Raw genomic sequence first — 26,619 nt, 5'->3', positions numbered from 1 at the left:
GAACTTTTTTTTTCAGAAAGTCTTAAATTTAGGCAGCTCCTTCACCAACACTAAATATCCCCACATCAACAGCAGCAGCAATGAGCAAAGCAAAAGAGAGAGTAATTTGTTCTTCCCTAATACAGAAGAAAGGTAAGTGGCTGATTGGTGTGGTAGAAAACAATAGATTTAAAGCAAGAAACCTGAATTCCAATGTTTGATCTGCCACTTGCTTGAAATGACCATAAACAAAACTCTCAGTTTCTCTGACCTCAGATTTCATCATCAGTAAAACAGTTGTTGTGAATATCAAATAAACAAATGAAACTGCTTTATAGTCTTAATATATGTAAACTATTATTACTATTAAATCTGTAAACCATTCAAACTAAATACCTTTGAAAACAGAATTGTCTCACACAGAATTACACTCAGTAACAAATTACAGTATGGTCCCACAATATTTTGGCTAATGAAAAAGAGACATTAAAGTTAAATTTCAATTTAATTTTATATGTAAAGTCTAAATTAGTAAATTACTTAGAAATAAAATCATAATTAAGAGTATATTTTACAAAAATATTTCTATACCTATCAAGTTATAGTATTTAATTTAGTCATACAATTACCAGATAATTTTTAAGTTTTATAGTGTCCACGTTGTAAATGTAATAATTCAATTTATACTACAAAGGTATTATATATGCAAATATTATAATGTTCAACCAGTCTTAACACCAGTTATATAGAAGAGTAAAACTCCTGTATCCCAATGTTTGCTTGTTTATCTACCATCCCTATATGGTAATCTGACTTTTAATTTATTGTTTCATTCATTTGTGCCATTTATTTTCTGCTTCATTCAGCTTATCAAGTGAGAACAGATTAGCCAGTTCCACTTTTTGGTTCTCATGCATTAACACAATACCGCAGTGTTTATATTGCAAACACTTCATGGAAATGCTTATGTAAATAAATGAAAAAACTACGGTGTTTTCCTTGATTTTTAAAAAACTGACAATAATTTTTAAAATCAGTCTTGTTAATTCAGCTTAACCCCTCTGGGAAAGCAATGAAAACAAGAAGCAAGGAAAAAGTTTCAGAACTTATCACTAGGAAACTCACTTTTTTTTTTCTGTAATGACTTCTGAATTTACAGGATAAAATGAAGCCTAAAGTGCAGCTTTCGTTATCCAGCCACTTGGGGATTGTAAAAATAATAATAGCTGACATTTTAAAACACTTATTCTATGAGCTTTATATAAATGAATTATGAACTCATTTAATTTTCACAACTCAATAATGTAGGTACTATTATCTCCTTTTAGCAGATGTGAAACTGAGGCAGAGAATATAAGTAACTGGCCCAAGGCTATATACAAACAGTGGTCGAATGAGGATTCCACCTCAGGGTTCTGGCTCTAGAACTTTAACATGGTTAAAGAAGTTATAGCTTAATGACAGGTATACTCTGCAATCTGTGATTTAATAGGCTTTAACTTCCAATCAAATATGCCAGTTAACTACTGTAAATGGTAACATTATGTAAGCCATTCTAGGTAAGTGCAGAAGAGGAAAGCTATCTCCTAAGAGCTGGCACATGTGTAATAAATGAGCTACCTGTATTTCATACTTCATTCCTCAAGGATTCATTTTGTACCTTCTAGGCACTAAGCCATAAACTACTAACATTCATATTAGCTTTTCCTAAACAGTAACCATTGGAAATCACTTCTAGAGAGGTTTACTTCTAAAAAAACATAGCAGGAGGACATATCTGAGACTAGCAACTTAATGTTTCCAATATTTCACAAAATATCTTGCACACTATAGAGGGTGAAAGTTAAGTAATAGTCAACAATGGTAAAATTAATACTCACTGGAATTTGCCTAAATAAATTTACACATCTTCCTGTATATTCATTTACTCTGGAAAAAAACTCGAGTAATCCACAAGACAGGATTTCAATTAAGACTTTGAAAATTTATACAGAACTTTCCTCTCACAACAGAACATAATATTTAATGATATTAAAATTTTTACTTAATTCCTTCTTTCAATAAAATTTGCTTTAGAAAGTTCATATACCACTTCTGACTATAGTTCTGTCAAATTTAGGACCCAGAATTCATCAAAAGCTATCACTTAAGAGATCAGTTACATTTTTACAAATTAAAAGTGATACACTCAAATTAGAAATCATTTTTAATAATGAGAGAACTTAACTAGTTTATCTAAAACTGATGATAAAGTTTAATCTTCCTTTCTAGCCTATTTAAAAAACAAAACAGAAAAACAAGCCACAACTGTCACAACAGTAAACTTTTATTAAAATCCATTTAAAAAATAGTGTTACATAATCAAAAAGCTACAAGAAGTATTAGATTAACTGCCAATTTTTCTTCAAATATATGTTATAATGGCAATGCACACTGCCAAGCATTGAGTACCAGACAAATTAAGCAATTTGCACTACTCTTTCTAGCTCAATTAAAAGCCTTGCACTTTTCAAATTCCCAGATTTTGAACTTCCACGCATGGTGTTCCACCTGGGAATGGGAAGGTATGTCACAAAGAGAGAGTTTAAGATTACTGTATAAACTAGAAGAACATTTATGAATGTGTTCTTTGGAATTCAGAACACATTATTCCTCAGGGGGGCAACCATAAACCTGAACTGGTACTTAGACTGCACATACATTAATCTGCAGTGTTATATTTAAATACAAAGGACATATGCATAATTGCGTGCCTTCAGCATTTTAACATAAGATGAAAATTTTGCCCTGTAATTATTCATAATGCACCTTAATGACACTAGATGGAGATCTAAAACTTCAAATTCCACATATGCTACTTATATAAGACTACAGGGTAACCTCCTCCTGGAAATAAGTAGCAGACAGAGAATCAACAAACTATCACTTACCCTATCAAAGCAAGCATGTTCATAGTCCTCTGATCTCCCACATTAAGCTCTCCACTTTTTGTAAATAAAAACAGTAGAGGACTTCCTTGGTGACACAGGAGGTTAAGAATCTGCCTGCCAATGCAGGGGGCACAGGTTCGGGCCCTGGTCCGGGAAGATCCCACATGCCACGGAGCAACTAAGCTCGTGTGCCACAACTACTGAGCCTGCGCTCTAGAGCCCACGAGCCACAACTACTGAAGCCCACGCACCTAGAGCCTGTGCTCCACAACAAGAGAAACCACTGCAATGAGAAGCCCGCGCACCGCAATGAACAGCAGCCCCCACTCGCTGCAACTAGAGAAAGCCCGCGCGCAGCAACGAAGAACCAATGCAGTCAAAATAATTAATTAATTAATTAATTTAAAAAAAAAACAGTAGAGACAAAGTGCATACATATCTTAACTCTGTTGGGGGCAAAGAGTTCTTTGGCAGACACTAATTTTCTCTAATCAGTTCATCAACACCTACTGCAATACGAGCTTCACGTTCTCACTTGGGAAAATTTCATAAACCCACACTTAAGAAAGTTATCATAAAACTCATATTAAAAAATCCCACAGACTGGTGGGAGGTGAATGTCCTCTAAAATGCATTATATAGTTTGAAAACAAATACTTAGCTGTTTTCTTCAGCCTTGAATTGTCAACATTCCGCACAACGTAGAATTTCCAACTCTAATCAATTTTTGGATCACAGAATTATAAAATCAATAGAATCTGGTGTAAGCGCCTCATTCTTAACAAATTATTAAATGACTTAAGCCATATTCCAAAACTAGTTAATAGCAGAACTAGGCCTAGAACCTAGATTGTGTGATTCTCTTTCCTGAGCTCTTTCTGCCGTTCCTTACTACCAATCTCACCAACTTGTATAAAATGCTTGGAAAGTGATCTGCTAGTTCAAATCAAAGAACGGCATGAAAGCTAAACATTCCAAAGACAATTTGAGGGAGATTCCAAATAGATTCCAAGAGTTCCTATTTCTAGGTAAAATTTTCTTTAATTTGCTCCAATAACAACTTTTTCTAGGTTTTCTTTTCATGCTATACAAATCCAAAATACTTATAGCTCAAAAATTCATCTCAATATTTTCGAGATTGATAAAAGCCAAATGTCTATACCATCACTGTCTGATAGAAATCTCTGTAATGATGGTAATTTTTATAACTTCACCATCCAAAATGGTAGCCAGTAACCAGAGATGGCGAATAAGCACTTGAAACGTGGTACTGCAACTGAGCTGCATTTTAAATTTTAATTAAATTTAAATAGCCATATGTCTAGAGGCTACCATATTGGATAGTGCAGGTAGAGATAAACCCCATGGAAAACAGAATTGGTTAATGAAATAATGAAAACTGAGCAGTGTTTTTATAGTACCTGCCACGTGAAGCAGCTGAGATAGCAAGAAAAGAACACACCATTCTGCATTCATGACCTCTGGGTTCCAAATGAAACCACTATTTATCAGCAATAAGACGTTGATGAAATCACATAATCTAAATTATACATACAACTCATCTGTGAAACAGGTCTAAAAGTACCTGTCTTTGTGGGGACTGCATGATTAAATACCGTTTGTATGTAAAAGTACTCTGTAAAATGTGAAGCACCATATACAATTATATGTCATCTCTGTAACTAGTTTAGGAAAGGGAAATGTGGCTATAAACCTATCACAAAGCTATTAACCTAAGCCTAGTCTCAACAACATGATTTAACACTTGAAGCAGTAGTCAAGTGATTTTGCACATCATTGCCTCATGACAGGTAAAGTACATAAAGAAAATGGTATTCAGATAACATCAAAAGGTGATTAGTATACCCACAGTCTATATTCTTAAAAGCTAACTTTTTAGCTTTTTAACAGCCAACTGACATGAACTGAAAAGTAACAAACAATACCAAAAATTTGGCTTCCTTCTTTTAAGGAGGCAAAAGACAAAATACTGGCAAGGCCGCTGATACAATATTGACAAGGATCCCTCACTCCAAAATAAAAACAGTGGCCACAGTTTACAACTATGCTGGTACTGAAGAACAGCAGAAGTCCAGGGATATTTCTCAATACCCAGAGACAAAAGCATGGCCTATGTCTATGTCCAGTAACATATATAATAACACCACCTTAAATAGTTACAGAATTTAAACATTTTACCTGTTTTCCTGAAGATCTCATGTGATTGTTGTAATAATTCTATTAAATAAATAAATAGTATGATACTCTAACAAGCTGAAAATCATGAGCAAAATTAAAGAAGCATATTATTATGTAGCATTTCTTGTCATCTATAATGAGGTTAATTTATATGTTTAACATACTCCCTTAAGGAAAACAACAAACAAAAAAGGTTCCATCAATTCAAATAAACTAAAGAATATATTTCCAGATTTTGATAACAATGATGCAAAGACAGAGAAAACAAATTCTTGTTAAATCCAAGATTTATTCTGAGATGGCATACATAAATCCTTTTAACTCTGACTGAAGAACCAAGCATTAAAATCAATCCAAAGATAAATTAATGAAAATACTCTGGCCACTGCCTACTAATGAGAGTTGGTTACCCAAAAGATGGTTTTTACATTTTTAAATTAATTTACCAATCATAAACAGCAAGCTTTTTTATTATTAGCAATATAATTAAGTCAAATTAGGAAGTACTGGTTTTCTTATTAAAAGAATAACATCCTTTTGGATTTTTAATATTACATTTCTGTAAAAAATATATTTCCTTGAGTCACATTGCTGTGCACCTGGAACTATCACAACATTGTTAATTGGCTATACTCCAATATAAAATAAAAGGTCTAAAAACAAATAAAAAATAAAATAAATTAAATAAAACAAGGAGACAAGTACAGACACACTCTTAAAATATATATATATATTTCCACACACACCCTTTTACCTCAAAAGGTAATCTCCTTTTGCTGTCTTATACTTATTACCAATTTTCTCTTTTGTTCTCACTTAGGATCAGCTTTCAGTCCTCTTTCTTCCTAACCTATGAACTGTTTACTCACAAATTAAAACTCATATAAAAAAAATTGTGGAGATAAGGAGTGGGTCCAACTTGTTTTAAATTACCATCATTTTAAATCTGTGAAACAAGGGATAAATATGCGAGATGAGGATTTCAAATGATATAAATCTCCTATGGAAAACAAATAAAAACAAACAGATATCCTAACTAAAAATCTTATTTATATTAATGAAAACCTATTTTTATTGATACATTAAATAAAATCAGATTTTACCCTAAAGTGAAATAAATGATTTGTTAATTAATACATCATTTTAAATTTCAAATTCAAAATTAACCCAGCTACAACAAAAAGAGTAAATTTTACTGTATGTAAATTAAAAAACAAATTTAAAACAAGTAACTCAGTTAAGAACAAGTCTTTATTACAAAGGTATGTTTCTTTAAATAAATGGCAGATGTGTCATTTTAGTATGAATTTGTTACCAGTATAATGCTTAATGTATTTAGAATATCTTTCCACATTAACAAGATAACTTTATTACCATTTAATTATCCATAATTAGACTTCAAACTCAAGCTATTAAAATGAACAGAAGTGTAGGTAAATTCTTTTCTAAAAACGTACATATAGCGTCAAAAGAATGACTTATGTGATTGTCATTCTAAGGAAAATTCAAATACTAAAATTTTGAGGCTACAATTCAAGTCCAGGTATTTTGGGCATTTCAACTTGAAAATTACAATTAGGTTAGAAATCAACTCCTAAAAGCAGCATTTAGGACAAATAGAAGACATGGTTGCAGTTTCTGTTTTTCAGAATGTATGTCAGAAAATGAATATCTAATTTATAAACACAGAAAATATTTATGGAAATCTTATAAATGTCTATGAAGCCTCAGAAGGTCTCATATAAGTAACACTAGGAATCTTCATTTTTCTACATCCAGACATACCTTTATGAATATGGACTGAACTGCTACTTATTACAAAAGAATAGGAACTGTATGATTATTAATTACCATTGCCATCAAAATTAGATATAAAAGAGGCACGGAAAGTTGAAAGACTTAAGTACTAAGATCAAGTCAGGGAGTACAAATACATATAGCTCTTTACTTCAGGAGAATCAAGTCTCATGCTCCATTATCCATTTCTAACTAGACAAAGAATAAATTCTGTGATTATCTCTTAATTGAGGAAGAGAATAGCAAAACAGAATTAAGTTTGATTTTTGAGGAAAAAATTCACTCAAATCAGTGATTTTAGATTCTTTTAGGGACAATATGGAAAACTGAATCCAGGCAGAAATGTCAACAATGTAAATTAAAAACATCAGTCTGCTTATTAAAGACCAATCAATGCACTGTGTTACCATTAACAAGAAGGCTAAAATTCCAATTATCTAAAAATCTCCCATGTCAAATGGGTCCAGCTTCTAAGAACCAAAGAATGATTTTTTTTTTTGTATTCTTGTTCCCTCACTTACCAAAGTTTCTACTATGTATTGCACTGTATCTGATCATAAAATACTTTACACTGTAAACATCAAACATTTGGCAAAAAAAAAAAAAAAAAAAAGAATAAAGCAGAATACCCTGTTGCTACTACTGTGTATACATTTATCTGTAGCTAGGCTGGCATTTAAAATTTTACAAACTATTCAGTAAGAATGCTAAGAGAAAAGAGTTGACGAACCTGAAAGAATAGCTTCTTTCAAATATAGTAACACATGGGAGAACTTCCTGATATCATTCACCAACTCCTTGATGTAATCAGGATCCAAAATGGAGTTGGAATTTAAGGACTTGAGCCCCATTTCAGAAGTTGTAACATCAGTAGAGAGCTGGCCTGTTGACAAGACACGTTTTTTCTTTGTCTTTTTCTGTTTGTGAGCAATCATCCTTTCATATAACAGTCAAAAAAACGGAACTCCTTAAGGGGGTGAGAAACACAAATACTACATTAATCAGGGGACATTATACTAGATTTTCACAAATAGCCCAAAGCCCGCCTCAATATTCTATTTAAAACAATAACAACAACAAACCCTGTATTACTGATAAAGCAACTTCCATTTATTAAGTGCCAATAATCTTGACAACTCTATGATATGCAAGCTACTATTCTCTTCATTTCACAAGTTAGGAACCTGAGGTTTGGAGGTTAAATAATTTGTTTAAGCTCTCAGCTGATAAACGAACTGGTACTTAAACCCACATCTGCCTTGTCACCAAAACCCATGCTCTTAATAAACTCCCTCTTAACTCCTAAGGTACAGAATTTTTTAAACTGTAAAAGTTATTCTGAAATGTCAATTAGTGGAAGAAAATATTCTCCCTCCATGACATCACCTTCAAAAATAAAGGTGAAATATGAGCTTTGAAAAAAGAAAGACCTGTTTTCAAAATCCCCCTCCATCACTTACTATGCGTGACCTGACAAGCTGTTAATCATCTCCTCACTTTGGTAAACTCATTTATAAAATGGAAATAACATCCTGACAACACCTACCTCATGAGATTATTGTAAGCATTAAAAGAGACAATGGTATAGAAGTGTCCAACACATAAAAGAAATTCAAGTACAGTATGTTCTCAATAATAATGTATATTCATACACACACACACATATTCTGGATTATCACCTTTCATGAAGAACATTTCTCTGCTGAAAACAAGTTCTAAAGATGTCCACTAATCTGACACACCTGGATTGGTTGAACAAATAAATGTATGATTACTGGAGCAATATTTTTGGTAATTTCAGGGTCGTATAATAAAAACACAATCTTTGTTATGAGAAAGATTGAGAATTGAATCGTTACTGAATACTTCCTAAATGTGTGACCTGTACAATTTGCTTACAGGCTGTGTGAAGATTAAAAGGGAACACAAAGTTAAAAGACTTCATATGTTAAAACACCTAAACCTGGCACATAGTTGGAACTCAAGAAAATCTTAGTTTGTTTCTGCTTCATCCTTACCTTTTACCTTTCTGGAATTAAAAGTCCTAATTTTGTTTGAAATCAAAAAGGAAATGACTGGAGGAATTAAATTAGCTCAAGCATTATCATTAAAACATTTTTCAAATGTTTGAGCTGAGATCAGAATGAGTAAACAAAGAGGAAGGAGTAGTCTAGCTGCTGTTACTAATTTCCTAATGATCTCTCCACATCCATTCTTGTCTCATTCCAAATGTAGTGAGTACATTTTCAAAACATCAATCTCATCATGTCATTTCTCTGCTCAAAACTCTTCCAAAAGACAAGTGAGAAGCTATCATGCACTACAAGGCTCAGCGTGAGATCTGGCTCCTACCTACCTCTGCAGCGTCGTCTGGAGTCTCAATTCCTACTCAACACTTTCAACACTCCTGCCACACACACCTCTTTCTCATTTTTCCAACAGTATTTGTTTACCGTGACCCACAGTGGAGCCAGTATACACATTAAGTATGTTATGTTTGTGTGTGGTGTGTGTGTAGGAATGCGTAAACATAAAACAGATTCTGGCTAAGGAGCCAGGTGATGTACTCAGATGTTTTCTTTCCTATCCCATTTCATTTTTTAAAAAGCCGACTGCAACCCACCAAATTGGTCTCAGACTTATAATGGGTTCTGTCCCTACAACTTGAGAAACACCAACTGTTGGACTCAGGGTCCTGTCTGTATGCAGTTCCATTTGCCTGGACTACTCCTTCCTCTTTGTTTACTCATTCTGATCTCAGCTCAAAGATCACTTCCTCAAAGAAACCTTCCTGGACCTCCCTTGCTCCCACAACCACCACCACCACCACCAAACTAGAACAGAATCTCCTGTTACATGCTTTATACCATCTTATACTTTTCATCATTGCACTTATCGAAGTTCCCATAGGTGATTCGTGTCTCCCTATCCAGACTATAATCTCAAGGAAATCACGACCAATGTTTGCTAACCAAGCGTTCTCTGCTTATAGCACAGTGCTTGGCATATGAGGGATAAACAACTCAAAACTGTCCACAGAATGAGTGATGAATTTGCAGAATTAATAATGAATAATAATAAGTAGTTTATAATGAATTTATAAACTTTAAAAATTTATGAAGTTTCAATTAATTTTTACAGAAATAAAAATGTTTAACTCTGGATTGTTGCAGTATTTTGAATGGAAAATAGAAACAGTTTTTAAAAATCTGTCTCTAAAATAGTATCTTAACCAAAAAACCAAGCATATGAAGTTGAGTAAAGGCAAGAGTACATAAAACTGAAATCAAAGGTTGATTTCTATTATTGTTTCTCTACTTCTGATTATTAAATAAGGTGTCCTGACACTTCTTCAATGGCTTTTAAAATTCCTTTATTCAGTATTCTTATTAATCTCAAATTATTTCTGGAAATGCAATTTCTACATTTAATCTAGTTTCAAACCTATCTAACATTAATCCTTAAATGTGTAAATAACTTCTAAAATGAACTTAGGTATAATAATAGTGCCCCCCAAATTGTCCTAAGTCTCCCCTCCAACAAAAACAAACAAAACACTCAAGTGCCTTGTTTGGGCAGCTCTTTTACAAATCGTTAATTGAGAAGACTATTAGCCTAATTTATCACTTTTGCAGCTTACTTAATAAAGTCACTCTGATTAATTTTGATGGCTTTTAGTTTAGTAAATTAGAAAATTAGTCATTGTCACTGGTAAAAAGATGGTTATAAATTTTAAAGCATATATCACAAGCTTCGAATAAAACAATTCACCTATCTCAGTAAAAAAAAAATTATTTTAACTGTCAAATTAGTAGCCCAAAGTTGTAAAAAGTGTTTCAAAAATGCTTGAATATATTTAGTCAAGACTAAGAATGTCTGTAAACGAACAAAAACGATGGGGAAGTGAGGAAATAAAAGGGGTTATACTCTACCTCTAGTCGGCATTACGGTGAGCAATGTACTACTTTTATTAATATACTTTACTACTTTTCATATTTCAAACTGAAAAAAGGAAACATTACAGTTGAAAAAAATGTTAACATAAAGTTAATCCAAGCTTTCACAAAACTGAACTATGATAATGAGAAAGTTTGGAGGTTATATATACACTTACCGAGATCATCCACATTACTTTCTCATGTCCCAAAATGAACATCCTCTAGTTGGTGGTAACATAAAATGTAGTTACTAACAGATTGCAACTGGAAATTTAATTAAATGAGATAATAATATGGAAAGCACTTAGCACAATGCTTGGTTCATCATGAAGACTCAATAACTGTTAGCCATTATCACTAGCGTGCTTTACTGTGGGAGATTGTTAACATACGTAAGTAATGAACAAAATGTGACTTCACTACAATATACCTGTAAATTGTGAGCAAGAAATATAGGACTGGAAACAATTCCAGAAACTTAACTGACTTCATAGAAGCCTACTAAATGGCTTCCAAGTGAAGTTTGAACTGTGCAAACAGACTGTTGAGCAAAATATTTGTGAAACTCTCCTAATTCTCTGCATCTCTTCCAACTCCAAACCATCAACATAAAAAAAGCATTTTATCCACTTCGCAAAGAACTTTGTAGCAAAGGGAAAATCACTGTGCCAAACTACTTTCTCTATATGTTCTAAATTCTAAGTAATATGTGTATTAGAAATGTGAACACTAACTTCCGGTACCCTGGAATGTGGCTTTTCCAAGACTTCAGGAGCCTGTGTTAATCAAATGTTCTTGCCCCATGTTCCTCCTCCCCAAATGTATCCTTACAGAAGTATTTTCATTTTAGGCACCTGGCTGCCTAATTGAAGAGTAAAACAAACCCAAATATCTGTACTTAATAGTTCCCTATCTTACTATTTCTACCTCAGGAAAAACTGCCATATATTTCTGAAATCTGCTACTTCAACAAATTTCTGATTGGTAAGAATCTATTGATACCTAGAGATGTTTTTTAAAAATCAGAAAAATTCATTCTGGAGGTCTTTGATTACGTTTTTTAAATGCACTCTTCGCAAAAACAGAATGGGGCATGTTAAAAAGTTTTATCAATAATATGCAGATAACTAATTTCTAAAGAAAGGCGTGCAACGCACATACACTTCATTCCTGGGCAGTTAGAATTCAGCACGTTTAAAGAAGATGAAGCTGCCCAACCTCCCACGCCTCCAGAATGTCCAGCATTCCTGACAGGCAGGGCTCTCCAAAACTACCCAATGCCAAAGACCACGTTCCCCATCCCAGGATTTAAATACAGAATGGGAAAATGGAGCAACCAAAAAGGGCTGCAGGCACTGATAGCGATGGACAAGAGATACCATCTCGGAGACACCTGGAGAAAGGGGAAGGGGCGCTCAGCTCCCGCCTTTAGCAACTAACAGTCCTCCTCTCCGAAGAGGTATGAGGCCAGTTCCTTATTGAGGAAGAGAGTCAAAAAAGATGAATATGGAGACACAAGGCTCGTGAACCACTAGCGCTCCAGCTTGAAACGTCTCAGACTTGAGCTCACCCGTCAAAAAAAAAGAAAAAAAAAAAAAAAAAGTCAAGCCCCAAACACGTCCACAACGGAATTGGGAAAAAAGCATTGAGGCTGAAGAGGCCTCGGAACGAAACACCCCTCCCTCAGCTCAAAAGACAGGGACGAGAACAATGCACCACGGAAATCCTAAGATACCTCGGGACAGAGACCCAGTTGAATTGAGGGCTGCTGTCAGGGCAGAGGAGGTTGGGACAGGATCCGATCAGACTCTAGTGGTAGGGAGCACAGATTCTGGAGCAAAACTTTAAATCACACTGTGCCAATTACTAGTCTGTGTGTTCCGACAGGTTTCCCCCGTGTGAAAAATTAGTTAAATAATCGTGAAACTCTCGTGCAGTTAAAACGTGTAGCGCTCTTAGAAAACTGTACGCCGAACGTGGGACGTGCTATGTGTTTGCTTTTATTATCTTCATCATCTGCTCAGGGCCACAGCTCGCGCCCTCGCCGCTCCTCCGCGCCCCACGTCCGGTCGGACCCCTCCCGGAGGACCAGGAGTCTCGGGGACACCGGCCCGGCCCGCCGCCGCCAGCCCCCAGCGCAGCCCGCAGTCGCCTCCACTCCGGGCCGCCACCTGGGCCGCCCGCACCCCGGACGGCAACTCGCGGGTGACCCCAGCCCCCTGCCGCCGCCGCCGCAGCAGCGAGCGCCGCCACCCTCCACTCACCGCGGCGCTCCATCCCGCGTCCCGGACGCGGACGCCCGCCCAACACTCACGGCCGCCGCCGCCGCCGCCGCCGCCGCCGCCGCCGCCGAGGGCTGGAGCTCGCCGCTCCCATCCCCCACGGCCCGCGGACGCCCGGCAAAGCCGCCGCCGCCGCCCCTGCAACTACAGCCACGACCACGCCAGCCCCGGCCGCCCCGCCCCCGGCCTCGCACCGCCCGCCCGGCCGAGGCCCGCCCCCTGGGGCCCAGCCCATTGGCCCGCGCGCCCGGGGGGCGGGGACGGGCGCCTGCTGCAGGTGGGGCCGGCCACTGGCTCTCGCGCGCCCGGCGCAGGCTGTCAGCTTCGCCTCGGCCCGCAAACTGTCCCGAGCCTTGCAGGACGTGTTAGCCGCCCCGTGCGGCTTCCGGCAGGACAGGCGGAGGAACTTTAGGAACAGGTCACCTGATGACTTCATCTGGCAAATCGGAATTTCTTGGATGAGCAATCTACATTTTTTATGAGGTACTTCTTTGACCACCTCGTTCCTCTCTCTCCAACTCCTTTACGAAAACAAAAACAAAAACAAGACCCCACACAGGTGAAGTGTAACACAGGCCTGGCTCCTTTCCGGAAGAATAAACTTCCTCAAAACCAGCCAACTACTCTGCCCTCTGTACAGGGTCATATTTTCCACTTAGACCTATATTACTTCAACTGCACTCTCAAACTCGCTCAGAATGAGAAAAATGTCAGAGAAAGATGGAATAATTAAAGAAAGCAGCAGGGGCTGAAAGCTTCTACATCATTCTACTCACGAGAACAAGCCTCGTCATTAGTGATCTCAGTTCTGGAACATTCAGAAAAAACTGATGGAGAAACAGAGGGCACATGGGGAGGGTAGCTGGGGGTAGTGGTGGAGGCAGAGAAAAGTATTATCACATGTGGGAGAAAGCAGAAAAAGACACGGGAGAGTGTGAGGAGAAGCAGGACGAAAGCGGGCTGCAGACATAGGGAGAGAGAGGGGCAAAACCAAGGAAGGCAGAAACAGGTGGAGGCAGAAAGAGAAAATATTGAGAAATAAAAGAGAAAGGAGAGACTACCTACTTACAGAGACAAAAAGGAAGTGAGCATGAGAGAGCCAACAAGTGAAGTAGTGAGACAGGGAGAAAACACTCATTGGCACAGAGAAGAGGAACATCTCTCATATCCTTGAACCCTTATACTAAAAACAATGTTGGGGAAACAGAGCAAATTTAGCCCTTCAGGTGCTACTTGGAAAAGATAAATATGAAAATGCTCAACGTCTTGGATATTTTACCTCCACACTGGAACTGTCAGACTCAACTTACACAAATTTACCCCTTCAAACCCCAAACACAACAGTACCAAGGACATGCCACAGGCACTAAGGAAACCTCAAAACCAAACTCTCCTTCTAACCACACTTAAAAAGAACAATGCACCATGGACTCTCACCATGGAAAATGATGATGCCCTGAACTGAAACAAACTGAGAGGTCAGAGGTCCCAGGGCAAAAAAGGGGGCTGGAGCATCCCAACCCTTATTAAATCATAAGAAAGATTTGGGGAAGAAATATAAGTCACTCAATCTCAAACACTCCTTTGTATCTATTTTTAAATACCTGTATATTAATTATTTTGTACTTTCTTATTCCATTATCACCATTTTCTTAATAAAGAGGATTGTTTTCCTTTTTAAAGTTGAACAATGTCTCACACAAGATCCTCATGGGGAGAAAGCGTATGTGAGGTAGAAGTGGTGGTGTGACAGAGACAGAAAGGAGCACATGGGAGGGAAGGAGAGGAAAAAGCCGTGAAAGAGAGATGTGAGAAGGTGAGAAACAATTATGGAGAAGAGAGAAAGAAGACTAAGAAAGATGCAGAGACAAATGGAGGCAGAGAAAGAGAAAATAAGATACAGACAGAATAAGGAAAAGAGACAGAAATGATAGAGAGAGAGAGAAAGAAGTAAGGAGACTACCCATGGACAGAAAAAGGGGAGACGGACACCTCTCACACCCAAACAATTCTGGACAAATAAACCCAATTAGGGCCCTAGGTTGTTACTTGGAAAGGATAAATATGAGAACCTCAGGCTCCTTGGTTACCTGGGCTCTACTATCATTTTGCAGATAGTAGAGCTATCTTAATTTTTATTTATCGTAATTTCTTTTATCTTTGCTTAATTTTTAAAAACTTTAAACTGTGCCAAGATCAAAAGCACTAAAAATGCTGGGGACACCTAACAACCAAATGTTCCTTCAAATCCTAATGGAGGAGAATGATGCACCATAGACACTCACCATGGAAACCACTGATGACTAAACTGAAGGACACCAATGGGGGAGAGAGGAAAGGATTCTGAAGGCCATGGAAGGTAGAGGCAGGGTAATCCTCAGGGAGCTCAAGGGAGGAAAGTCTGCCCCTTGGATCTGCTCTGGGTTAATCTCAAGACCCTTCCCACCAGATCTACCTCTAAACCATCTCAAAACAACCAACTATTCTGCATAGAACCAACACAGAGTGAATCTTCAACGAATATTAGGCCATTAAATTATAAGTACGGTTATCTGAGGGAAATTTTGAGAAGTCTCTCGATCCCAGTCCTCCTCTTATAGCTTTTAAAAAAACAGATTAATTATCTGTCATCTTTTCTACTCTTTTTTCTTAGTAAGGAGGAATACAATATTTGGAAACATTAGCAAAAATGGTAGTTCACTTTTAAATTAAAAGGGTTGTTTTATTAATTCCCCCTAACTTGCATTTGTTTAAAGAAATTTTATGTCACACAAGTAAGTTTCAAGTATGAAAAGTACACTATTGAAACAATACCTTTCTGCAACTCCAAAATTCTTGGTTTATAATTAAATTATAAAGGGTTAAAAAAAAAAAAAGAAAAAGTAAAACCATCTGTATATCTATTGTAGAAGTCCAACATCTTAAAATTGTGTTTTTATCATTTTACGTTATTATTGTCTCAAGTATTTTTCCCTTCTAAAACAGAAACACTTACTCTGTGATATTGCTCTTCTGTCATTCTATGAAGCCTCAACTTGCATATTGTTAAAATCTTTTTCATGTGTTCTCTTCAGTGTTAACATAGGTAGTATTGCTATTTTTGCTGGGTAAGGATCTTCATATTCCTGAAGTTGATTCTGTAGTTTAGGTAGCCTATTTTTCATAACAGAATATGGTTCTAAAAACATTTTACAATGTCTGGAGACATCTTTGATTGTCACAACTGGGAAGGAGTTGTACTGACATCTAGTGAATAGAGCCAGGGATGCTGCCAAACATCCTACCTGCACAACAGAGCATGCCTCAGCCCTCCTACCTCTACCCCTAAGAAAGAATTACCCATCCCCAAATGGCCAATAGTGTCAAGGTCGAGAAACTTTGCTCTAGACCCAATTACCACTTTATAATCAATACAGAAGACAAGGGAATATGTTAAATTACACCACAGGATGCACTCAGTAAAATCTAGACTGTGGGTCATTTTATAGTGCAAACAACAGTTTCTTAAACAAATAAATTGCAAGGAAAATGATGAAAAGAAAATCTCCAGATTTAAAAAAAAAAAGTCTTAAAATTTTAAATACATCAAGTGCAGGAACAAATGAGATCAGACCTGCCCTTCCACTATACTGTTTTCAGACAGACTATAAACAGCACAGGACTGTGATCCTGGAGAGATGGGATCACAAACAAATGAGGTGATCCGTACAGTCACCCCAACTTTCTGCCTGGAGACACACTCTAGACCATGGCATGCAAGGAGGAAGCCAAACAGAGTGTGGTACTCTTGCTAGGTTGAGGAGAAAGGGATCATAGTTCAGGGAGACTGAGACAGCTGGAATCTGTAGGACAGAGTACCAGATAGGAAGAAGGTAGGCAGAGGAAGAGCTCCAGAAATTTGCATAGACAACTCGTTAATTTTCTTGCTGAATACAAAGCTATATATGTATAGGGTGAATCCCCACAAGGATAGACAAAGAATTTCCAGGGACCTGTAGCTGAACAATTCCCAGGGCTCTCGCAGGGCTGGGAGACCTCTGAGTGTTCATCAGCCAAAGTAGAAAGACCTGTTGAATACTCAAGGAGAGATCCCAGAAGGACATGTGTCAGTAGTATATCTAACCCAGCCCTACTAAAATAGTACTCTAGACTCACCCCAACAAATCTTCAAAACAAGCCTCATTTTGTAAATTTCTTTGGAAAAAAACCTGATATTTAAAACAAAAGTAATAACAATGTGTGTGGCATTTACAACATATGCAGGACAGCAAAAAGCATCACAATAGCAAAAATTAAGGGAGGAGGGAAATGAAAGTAAGGTTCTTACATTATATGTGAAATAGCATAATATTATTTGAAGGTATATTATAATAAGTTAAAAATGTATATTAAAATCTTCAGAGGTACAGTTAATAAGCCAACAGTGGACATAAATGGAATTTTAAAAAATTAATCCAAAAAAAGGCAGGATTAAAAAAAAAAAAAAAGAACAGATGAGAAAAATTAAAGACAAACAACAAGATTATAGGCTTAAACCCAATCATATCAATAATTACATTAGATATAAATACTCTAAACACCCCTATAAAAAGGCAGAGATTGTCAAATTGGATAAAAACTTAAGACTCAACTACATACTGCCTGTAAGAAACAGACTTGAAATATAAAGACACAGATAGGTTGAAAGTAAAACCACAGAAAAAGATATACCACGCAAATACTAATCATAAGAAAGCAGAAGCAGCTCTATTATATGAAACAACCCGTTTTACTAAGGATAAAGAGTAACATTTCATAATGATAAAAGAGTCAATTCATTATAAAGACATGATCTTAAAAGTATATGCACCTAAAAATAGAGCTTCAGAATATACAAGGAAAAACCTGACAGAAATGTGAGGAAAAACAGACAAATCTCAATGATAGTTAAGATTTCAACAATCCTCTTTCATTAACTGATAGAACAAATAAGAGAACAAATAAGAGAACAAACATATGGACACCAAGGGGGGAAAGCGGGGGTGGGGGAGCTGGGGGGGGAATGAATTGGGAGATTGGGATTGACATATATAACTAATATGTATAAAATAGGTAACTAATAAGAACCTGCTGCTTTAAAAATTAAATTAAATTTTTTAAAAAGGAGATCAAATAAAAATGTGTGACAAGAAAAAAAAAGAACAAATAAGAGAAAATCTGTAAGGATATAGAAATTTTAAGTAATACTATCAACCAACTTGACCTGATATACATTTATAGAAAATTCTACCCAACAACAGAATACACAGTCTTTTCAAATACACATAAAATATTCACTAAGACCATATGTAGGACCATACAATAAGTCCCAATAAGTTTAAGAGAATTGAAATCATACTGTATGTTCTCTGACCCAAACAAAATTAAATTTGGAATAAATAACAGTAGGATAATTGGGAAATCCCCAAATACTTGGAAATTATAAAATATATTTTTAACTAATCCATGGGTTAAATTTTCACAAGGCAAATTTGAAAATATTTTGAACTGAATAAAAATGAAAACACGATATTTCAAAATGGGTAAGTTACACAGTAAAAGCAGTGGTTAGAGAAATATTCAGCTTTAGTTGCTTTATTAAAAAGAAAGGAGGGAGACTTCCCTGGTGGCGCAGTGGTTAAGACTCCACCTGCCAATGCAGGGGACACGGGTTGGATCCCTGGCCTGGGAAGATCCCACATTCCGTGGAGCAACTAAGCCCCTGAGCCACAACTACTGAGCCCGCATGCCTAGAGCCCGTGCTCTGCAACAAGAGGAGCCACCACAATGAGAAGCCCGCATTCAGCAACAAAGAGTAGCCCCCGCTTGCTGCAACTAGAGAAAGCCCATGTTCAGCAACAAAGACCCAATGCAGCCAAAAAAAAAGAAACAAATGAGGGCCTAAAATCAATGGTTTAAGCTTCCACTTTAAGAAGCTAGAAAGCAAAGAGCAAATTGAACAGGAAGTAAGTAAAAGGAAGGAAATAATGGTAAGAGTAGAAATCAATGATATAGAAGACAGATAACAGAGAAAAAAATGAATTCAACTAAAAGTTGGTTTTTTAAAAATATCAATTAAATAGATAAATAGCTTGCTGAACTGATCAAAAAGTAAAGAGAGAAAACACAAATTACTAATATCATGAATGAAATAAGGAACATCAGTACAGACCCTACAGATATTAAAAGGGAAACAAGAGAATGTTATAAACAACTTTGCCAAAAAGTTCAACAACACAGATAAAATGGAGAAATGTCTTGAAAGACACAAATAACCAAATCTAACACAAGAAATCGAAAATCTGGATACCCTTATATGTATTAAAGAAACTGGATTCATAATTTAAAATATCTCACAAAGAAAACTGCAGACCCAGATGGCCTCGCTAATGAAGTCTATTGAACCACATTAAATAGTCCTACAAAAACTCTCAGAAAATAGAGGAGGCAGGAAAACTTCCCAACTCATTTTATGAGGTCAACATTACTCTGATACAGAAGGCTGACAAAGATATTACAAGAAAACTACAGATCAAATTTCCTAACGCAGTATTAGCAGGTCAAACCCAACAATATATAAAAAAGAATAATACATTAGAACCAAGAAGGGTTTGTCCCAAGAATAAAGCTTAGTTTAATATTCAATAGAGAAAAACCATGTGATCATCTTAACAGATGCACAAAAAGCATCTGACAAAATTCTTCAACCTTTCAAGATTAAAGCAGTCACCAAAGTAGGAATAGAAAAGAATTTCTTCAACCTGATAAGAGACAGCTACAAAAATCTACAGCTAACATCAGAGTCAATAATGAAAGACTATGTTTTCCCCTTAAGATCAGGATCAATATTGTTACTGAAGGTCTTAGCCAGTACAATAGAACTACAGAAAGAAATAAAATACGCTCTGATTGAAAACGAGGAAGTGAAACACTTTATTACAAGTTGACATGTTTGTGCACCTCAAACATCCTAAGGAACCTATAAATAAGGTACTACAACTAATAAATGAATATAGCAAGGCCACAGATTACAGGGTCAATATACCATAATCAATTTTACTTCTATATACTAGCAACAAACAATTGGACAGTGACATTTTAGAAACTAATACCATTTATAATAACATCAAAAAACAAGATATTTTTAGGAATAAATTAGAGAAAACATGTGCAAAATCCTAAATTTAAAACTACAAAACACTAGTGGCAAGAAATTAAAGAACTGGATAAATCAATAAGTATGCCATGTTCATGGATTGGAAGACTCAATACTGTTAAGACTTTAATTTCTCTCAAATTGACCTATAGGTTCGAGCAATCCCAAACAAAATCCCTCCTGGCTCTTTTATAGAAATTGATAGGCTGAGTGTAAAATGTATATAAATATGTAAAAAATCTGAACAGCCAAAAAATTTTTGAAAAAAGAACAAACTTGGAAGATTCACAATGCCTGATTTTAAGATTTACTATAGAGCTACAGTTGTCAAGACAGTGTGATATTGGTATAGAGACAGACATAGATCAACAGAATAGAATAGAGTCTAGAAACAGACCCACAAATATAATCAGTTGATTTTCAAAAGGTGCTAAAGTAATTCAATAGGGGGAAAGATGGTCTTTTCAATAAATGGTGCTGAAATAACTTGATATCCATATGAGAAAAAAAATGATCCTTGATCCTTACTTCAGAGCATACCCTAAAATTAATTCAACATGTGTCATAGACCTAAACATATAACCTAAAACTATCAATCTTTTAAATACTGGAGTTGGAGGAGGCAGCTGCTTGTTTTTATAAATAAAAGTTATGGGGGGACACAGCCACGCCCAACTGTTTATGTACTGTCAATAACTGTTTTTGCCCTACAACAGCAGAGTTGAGTGGTTGAGGTGCTGTAGTCTGTAAGCCTAAAATATTTATGATCTGGTCCTTTAAGAATATGTTTGAGGATCCCCATTCTAAAAGAAAACTTGGGAGAAAATCCAGGGAACAATTTCTCAGACACAAAAATCAAGAACCATAAAAAAAAAAAAAAAAAACTGGTAAACTGGACTTCATCAAAATTTAAAGCTTCTGCTTTTTGAAAGACACAGTTTGTGTTAAGCCCACAAACTGGGAGAAAATATCTGACAAAGGACTTGTATTCAAATTACATCAAGAACTCCTACAACTCAATAATAGAGTGAATAACACGATAAATTAATAAGTAAAAGATCTGAACAGACACTTCAAAAAAGAAGATACACAACTGGGCAATAAGCACATGAAATAGTGCTCAACATCATTAGTATCAGGGAAACACAAATTTAAGCCACAATGAGATACCAATAAATATCTACTGGAATTCTCAATTTTAGCTAGACTGAAATACCAACTTTGGTGTAGGAAGGATTTATAGCAACTAAAACTCCCACACACTGCTGCTATACACGGTACACACCACTTTGGAAAACAGCCTGGCAGTTCCTTATACAGTTGAACATACATTTACCATACAACCCAGGAATTCTACTCTTTTATATACCCTCCCAAAATGAAAAATACGTTCATCCAAAAACTTGTACACAAATGTACGTAGCATTATAGTCAAAAACTGGGAACAACCCAAATGTCCATCAACAGATAAATGGTTAAACAAATTGTGATACAGCCTTACAATGAAATGCTACTTAACAATAAATATCTATGACATAGCAAAAAAACCATGGGTGAATCTCAAAAACATTAGGCCAAATGAAAGTCAGGCACAAAAGAATATATGCTGTATGATTCCTTTTACATGAAATTCTAGAAAAGATGAACCTAATCTTTAGTAACGAAAAGCACGAATGGTTGCCTGGTGACGGGGTTGTAGTGTGGGAGGTGGGGGGAGTTCCAAATGAGCATTACTTTTTGGAGTAATGGAAATGTTCTGTATCTTGATTACGGGCATTACATGAGTGTATACAATTGTCAAAACTCACTCATAGTGTATAAAAAGCTGTTATCATTTTTTAGTGCTCAATGAATATTAGATAAGTAAATTAAAAGTAAAATTGTAGAAGGTTCTGTTTGAATAATCCCTCAAATTCAACTTCCTCTCTCCCTTAATATTTTTCAAAATATTTTCCATCTTCTTCCTTAGAAAGGAAGACTATGGTATTTGAAAACTTTCTCAGTGACAAATACTGGAACATTTTTTAAGAAAAAGAAAAAAACCTTATCCTAGGGAGGCAATATCATCAAATGGCTCTTTTGCTTATCAGAGTAATGATAAAGGCAGGGAAGAAAATGCAAACCCTCCACAAAAATCCTCACCATATCGAAACGTGTTCCTGACCTTCCTTTTAAACCTCCTTGTTTCTTTACACATGAATGTGTCTTTCTGTGTTGTGGCTCATCATCATACTGGAGATGAGGTGGGAAATTAAAAACAAACAAAATAGCCTTCAAAGCAGAATCATGGAAGCTGATCAGTGACATCCTTGTATGTATTACAGATAACCAGCAATTCTGCCCCGAAGGATCCTTCTGCCTTCTGTGCTTATTAAAATCATTCTCTTAATTAACTTCAATCTCACACAAAACATCACTTCTTCCAAGAAGCCCTTTCATTCTCTCCACTGAAAATAAATCATCCCTTTAACTTTCCCATAGGACATTCAACATACTTTCCTCAGGTAACCCAAGATACTATGCCTTGGGCCCTATTTATTTGGAATTGTCTCCTTCTACCCAACAGACTGAAAGGTTCCACAGGACCTTGTCTAACACAGAGTGGGATCACACTAAATTTTCTGAGCGAATGCTGAATGTATCACCAATGGTACAGGAATGAAAATCTTTCCAGGGTACCTTCTGGGCATGAGCTTTGTTCAATGCAGTACTAACCACTGGGACCAACAGCAGTGGTTGTAGAAGCACACATTCCTAGGTCAAGGGCTTTTACAGCTGGGAAGTGAAGGTGCTGATAATTTAGGTGGATGTTCTATTTTAGGGAGGTGGGCAGAGCAGGAATGACCAGCCACCATAGATTTGCAGAACAGTGCTTTCTTCATCTCAGCCAAAGTTTTATCTCCTGCCAATTTGGGGAGTGAAACATTTTCAACCCAGGTCTATCTTACTTCCCTTCAAATTCACTCTCAAACTTTTCTCAGAATCAGGAGACTAAAGCTATTTGTACCATAAAGCTAATGAAGCTTAAGTGTCCGGGTTCCTCACTTGCACAGTTCCTACAATCAGGAAGCATTTCTAAGTATGCATTCTTGGCAACTGCCTATAGAAATCTCTGAAGAAAGGAATTTAAATCTCCAAGACTCATAATTTGATTTGGGATTTCTTGACTCATTCTAAATATTCACTTTCATATTTAATTATGAATTCTTTTTCTTGAACAGGAAACTCCCCTCCCTCAAACGGAACAAAGGGGCGAAACTAATTGTCAACAAAGAAGAGAAAAGGAAAAGGTAAATGTGCAACAAAAAGTTCCTTGGTTATTTTGGCTCCACCGTCGTCTTGGAACTTTCACCTCCTAACAGCTCCTAAAAGATCCACCGTTAGAGATAGATAGAGGATGTCGAAGATCAGACAAAACAAAACAAAAAAAACAAAATACCACCAGTGGGGGTAGTTGGTAAACAAACCTCCCCCTCGTTTCTAAAGAGGAGTGGTGATGAAAAGCGAGATAGACCCTGGAAATGTCAGAGGGGCTCAAAGACAAGGAGAGTCCCTGGCTACTTTGTTCTGGCCAAAGGAAGGCCTTCCCTCGAGCTGAGGTTTGGAACAGGAGTCCTGGGACAGCCTGGGAAACAAACTCACATGGATAAGCTCTCCTCTCCTCTTAGTAGCTGCAATCCCCCGCCTGTCAACTTCTATTTCGCAAAGCACAGGGCTTGCCCTAGGACCAGGCTGGGTTAGCGAGCGCGTGCGTGCGTGCGTGTGTGTGTTGTGTGTGTATGTGTTGTGTGTGTGTGTGTGTGTGTAGGACGGCTACAGGGGTGTGAGAGAGAAGGGTCGGGTGGTGGGAGAGGGAGGGAGGAGTGTGAAGAGAGACAGAGATGCACCAGAGTAGGGCACTTGGGTAGAAAGGGGAGTGTTTTTCTACTTTTCATTCCCGACCCCCCAACAAAAATAAATAAATAAATAAACAGCCGGGCCTAGGTGGGACGAAGTGTGGTAAAAAGTAGACAGGGAACACGAGGTGTTTTATATTATCTCAGCCTTTGCATTTGTCAGACTAAAATTTCAGAAAAAGGCACCAAACTTCCATAAAGATCCCAAGTAAAGAAGACGAATGTGAAGACCCGGTTAAGGAAATCAAAAGGGGGGCGGGGAGGAGTAAACGAGCCCCCGCCTGAACTCCGCTTAAAGGCAGATGAGGGCATGTGGTTAGAAAAGGCAGAGGGGCTACAGACGCTCAAGGGGGACTTGGAAAGGGAGTAAAGTCCGCCCCGAGAGCCTCTCCCCAGCGGCCGGGGCGGCGTCGCCTAACTGGGGACAACGGGGTCCGACGGTCCTTGCAACGCCCGCTCTTGCCCTCCCCGCTCCTCCGCTCCTGCCGCGCCCCTCGTCCGGTCGGACCCCTCCCGGAGGACCAGGAGTCCCGGGAACACCGGCCCGGCCCGCCGCCGCCAGCCCCCAGCGCAGCCCTAAGTCGCCTCCACTCCCTGCCACCGCCTGGGCCGCCCGGACCCTGGACGGCAACTCGTGGGTGGCCGCCGCGGGTGACCCCAGGCCCCGGCCGCGGCCGCAGCAAGCGCCGCCACCCTCCACTCACCGCGGCGCTCCATCCCGCGTCCCGGACGCGGACGCCCGCCCGACACTCACGGCCGCCGCCGCCGCCGCCGCCGCCGCCGCCGAGGGCTGGAGCTCGCCGCTCCCATCCCCCACGGCCCGCGGACGCCCGGCAAAGCCGCCGCCGCCGCCCCTGCAACTACAGCCACGACCACGCCAGTCCCGGCCGCCCCGCCCCCGGCCTCGCACCGCCCGCCCGGCCGCGGCCCGCCCCCTGGGGCCCAGCCCATTGGCCCGCGCGCCCGGGGGGCGGGGACGGGCGCCTGCGGCAGGTGGGGCCGACCACTGGCTCTCGCGCGCCCGGCGCAGGCTGTCAGCTTCGCCTCGGCCCGCAAACTGTCCCGAGCCTTGCAGGACGTGTTAGCCGCCCCGTGCGGCTTGCGGCAGGACAGGCGGAGGAACCTTAGGGATAAGTCACCTTTCGCACCCTCCAGTAGGGAGCAGGTCCTTGTTGTTTAAGTGGACATTTCTCAGGTGGACATTTTGAATTCCTTCCAGGCAGGAATTTGGTCCCCAACTTGTTTAGTCCTACCCCTTCCCACACCCTCCTTCTCCCTTTAGGAACAAAAATACATTTTGTGCTTAACTTTAAAACTGCCACACTCTTTTCTGTCTTTGACTGATTGTCATTTTCAGAAAACTAAATTACCCAAAACGTCAACTATTATGTACAGTACCAGGCTCGTGGGAGTTGCTCAATAAATACTAGTCGAATGCATGTCCCCCTAATCATGCTACTTGGTTCTTACCATTAAATGCTCCTTTACTGATGGGACTCATCAACGCTATAGGGAAAATGAACAACAAAAATTAAAGCATTTATCTAGATTTGGATCACACATCATAATGAAAAAAGTACAGCGTTTCTATTGAATAGTTAGAGTACATAGTAGTAACACGTAACTCTACCAAGAATACCCTTCCTGTCATCTATGCTGAGACATAGCAAGCACTCTGTGAATATTAGCTGAGTAAATAAGTAAAATTATGGGAAGGGAATTTGGAAAAGTTCCTCAATCTCTTCCTCCCCTTAAACCTTTTTCAAAATACATCAAACATCTGCCATAGTCTCCACTCTTCATTAGTTGGGAGAAATATATTAAAAAACATTCTCAGAGGAAAATGGTAACTCATTTTTGCAATAAAATAAATACAATTAACTGAGAATGAACATTAAAAATCTGTTATCTGCTGTAAATCAACTATAATTCAATAAAATTTTTTAAAAAGGAAAAAAAGTCTGTTATCTGGGACAGGTGGCTCATGTGTTTGGTAAAGAAAAGAAGAAATAAATACCTCCACCAAATCCTATAACACTGTCACAGCATTTACCCTTATAAGCCAACTTGTTTTTTACCTGTAAATGTTTCTTGGTTAAAGTGGCTCAGGGTCACGTCTTTGGAGGATGAGGAATCAGAGACAAACAAACAAAAATCAGAGGCATAATTGGATGCTGGATCAATAATGAAACATTCATGACAGACGGTGTAGTATTGCTATTTTAAAATTATAGTATTTATTAATAACACATAACTACTCTGCCTATTGAAATGTTCTTCATTCTTTCTGTGATAGAGAGAATACAACCTCTGCTCTGAAGCCTTCTGTTCTCACTGAAAATTAGTCATCCCATTTAATATTATATGGTACATGGAACCTTATTCTTATGGCACTTTTGATTTTCATGCTGTCTTTTACTTTAT

The 26,619-nt window shown here is 37.9% G+C and overlaps 2 protein-coding genes across 4 annotated transcripts in view; one reads left to right on the top strand and one right to left on the bottom strand.

Moving 5' to 3' along the window:
- ARHGAP29 (Rho GTPase activating protein 29) overlaps positions 1–25,026 on the bottom strand; it is a 77,761-nt gene extending 52,735 nt beyond the window's left edge. The window contains exons 1-2 of one of the 3 annotated variants that reach the window (XM_061183861.1): positions 24,900–25,026; positions 7,636–7,872 (exon numbers count right to left, since the gene is read on the bottom strand). In XM_061183861.1, coding sequence (XP_061039844.1) covers positions 7,636–7,840 — 205 coding nt within the window. In that variant the 5' untranslated portion in view covers positions 7,841–7,872; positions 24,900–25,026. Of the gene's footprint in view, positions 1–7,635; positions 7,873–13,107; positions 13,215–24,899 lie in introns of those variants that run through there. The other 2 variants (XM_061183860.1, XM_061183862.1) reach the window with 2 other exon arrangements.
- On the top strand, positions 16,874–25,280 carry LOC133087132 (uncharacterized). Its single transcript, XM_061183906.1, has 3 exons — positions 16,874–16,906; positions 23,521–23,589; positions 24,516–25,280. The coding sequence occupies exons 1-3, from the start codon at positions 16,874–16,876 to the stop codon at positions 25,278–25,280; spliced, it is 867 nt and encodes a 288-aa protein (XP_061039889.1).
- Positions 25,281–26,619: the final 1,339 nt, after the last annotated feature.

Source organism: Eubalaena glacialis, chromosome 3 (assembly GCF_028564815.1).
Source record: "Eubalaena glacialis isolate mEubGla1 chromosome 3, mEubGla1.1.hap2.+ XY, whole genome shotgun sequence".
Classification (NCBI taxonomy): domain Eukaryota; kingdom Metazoa; phylum Chordata; class Mammalia; order Artiodactyla; family Balaenidae; genus Eubalaena; species Eubalaena glacialis.
Note: the sequence above shows the minus strand (reverse complement) of the source record. Positions and strands in the feature narration are given on the sequence as shown.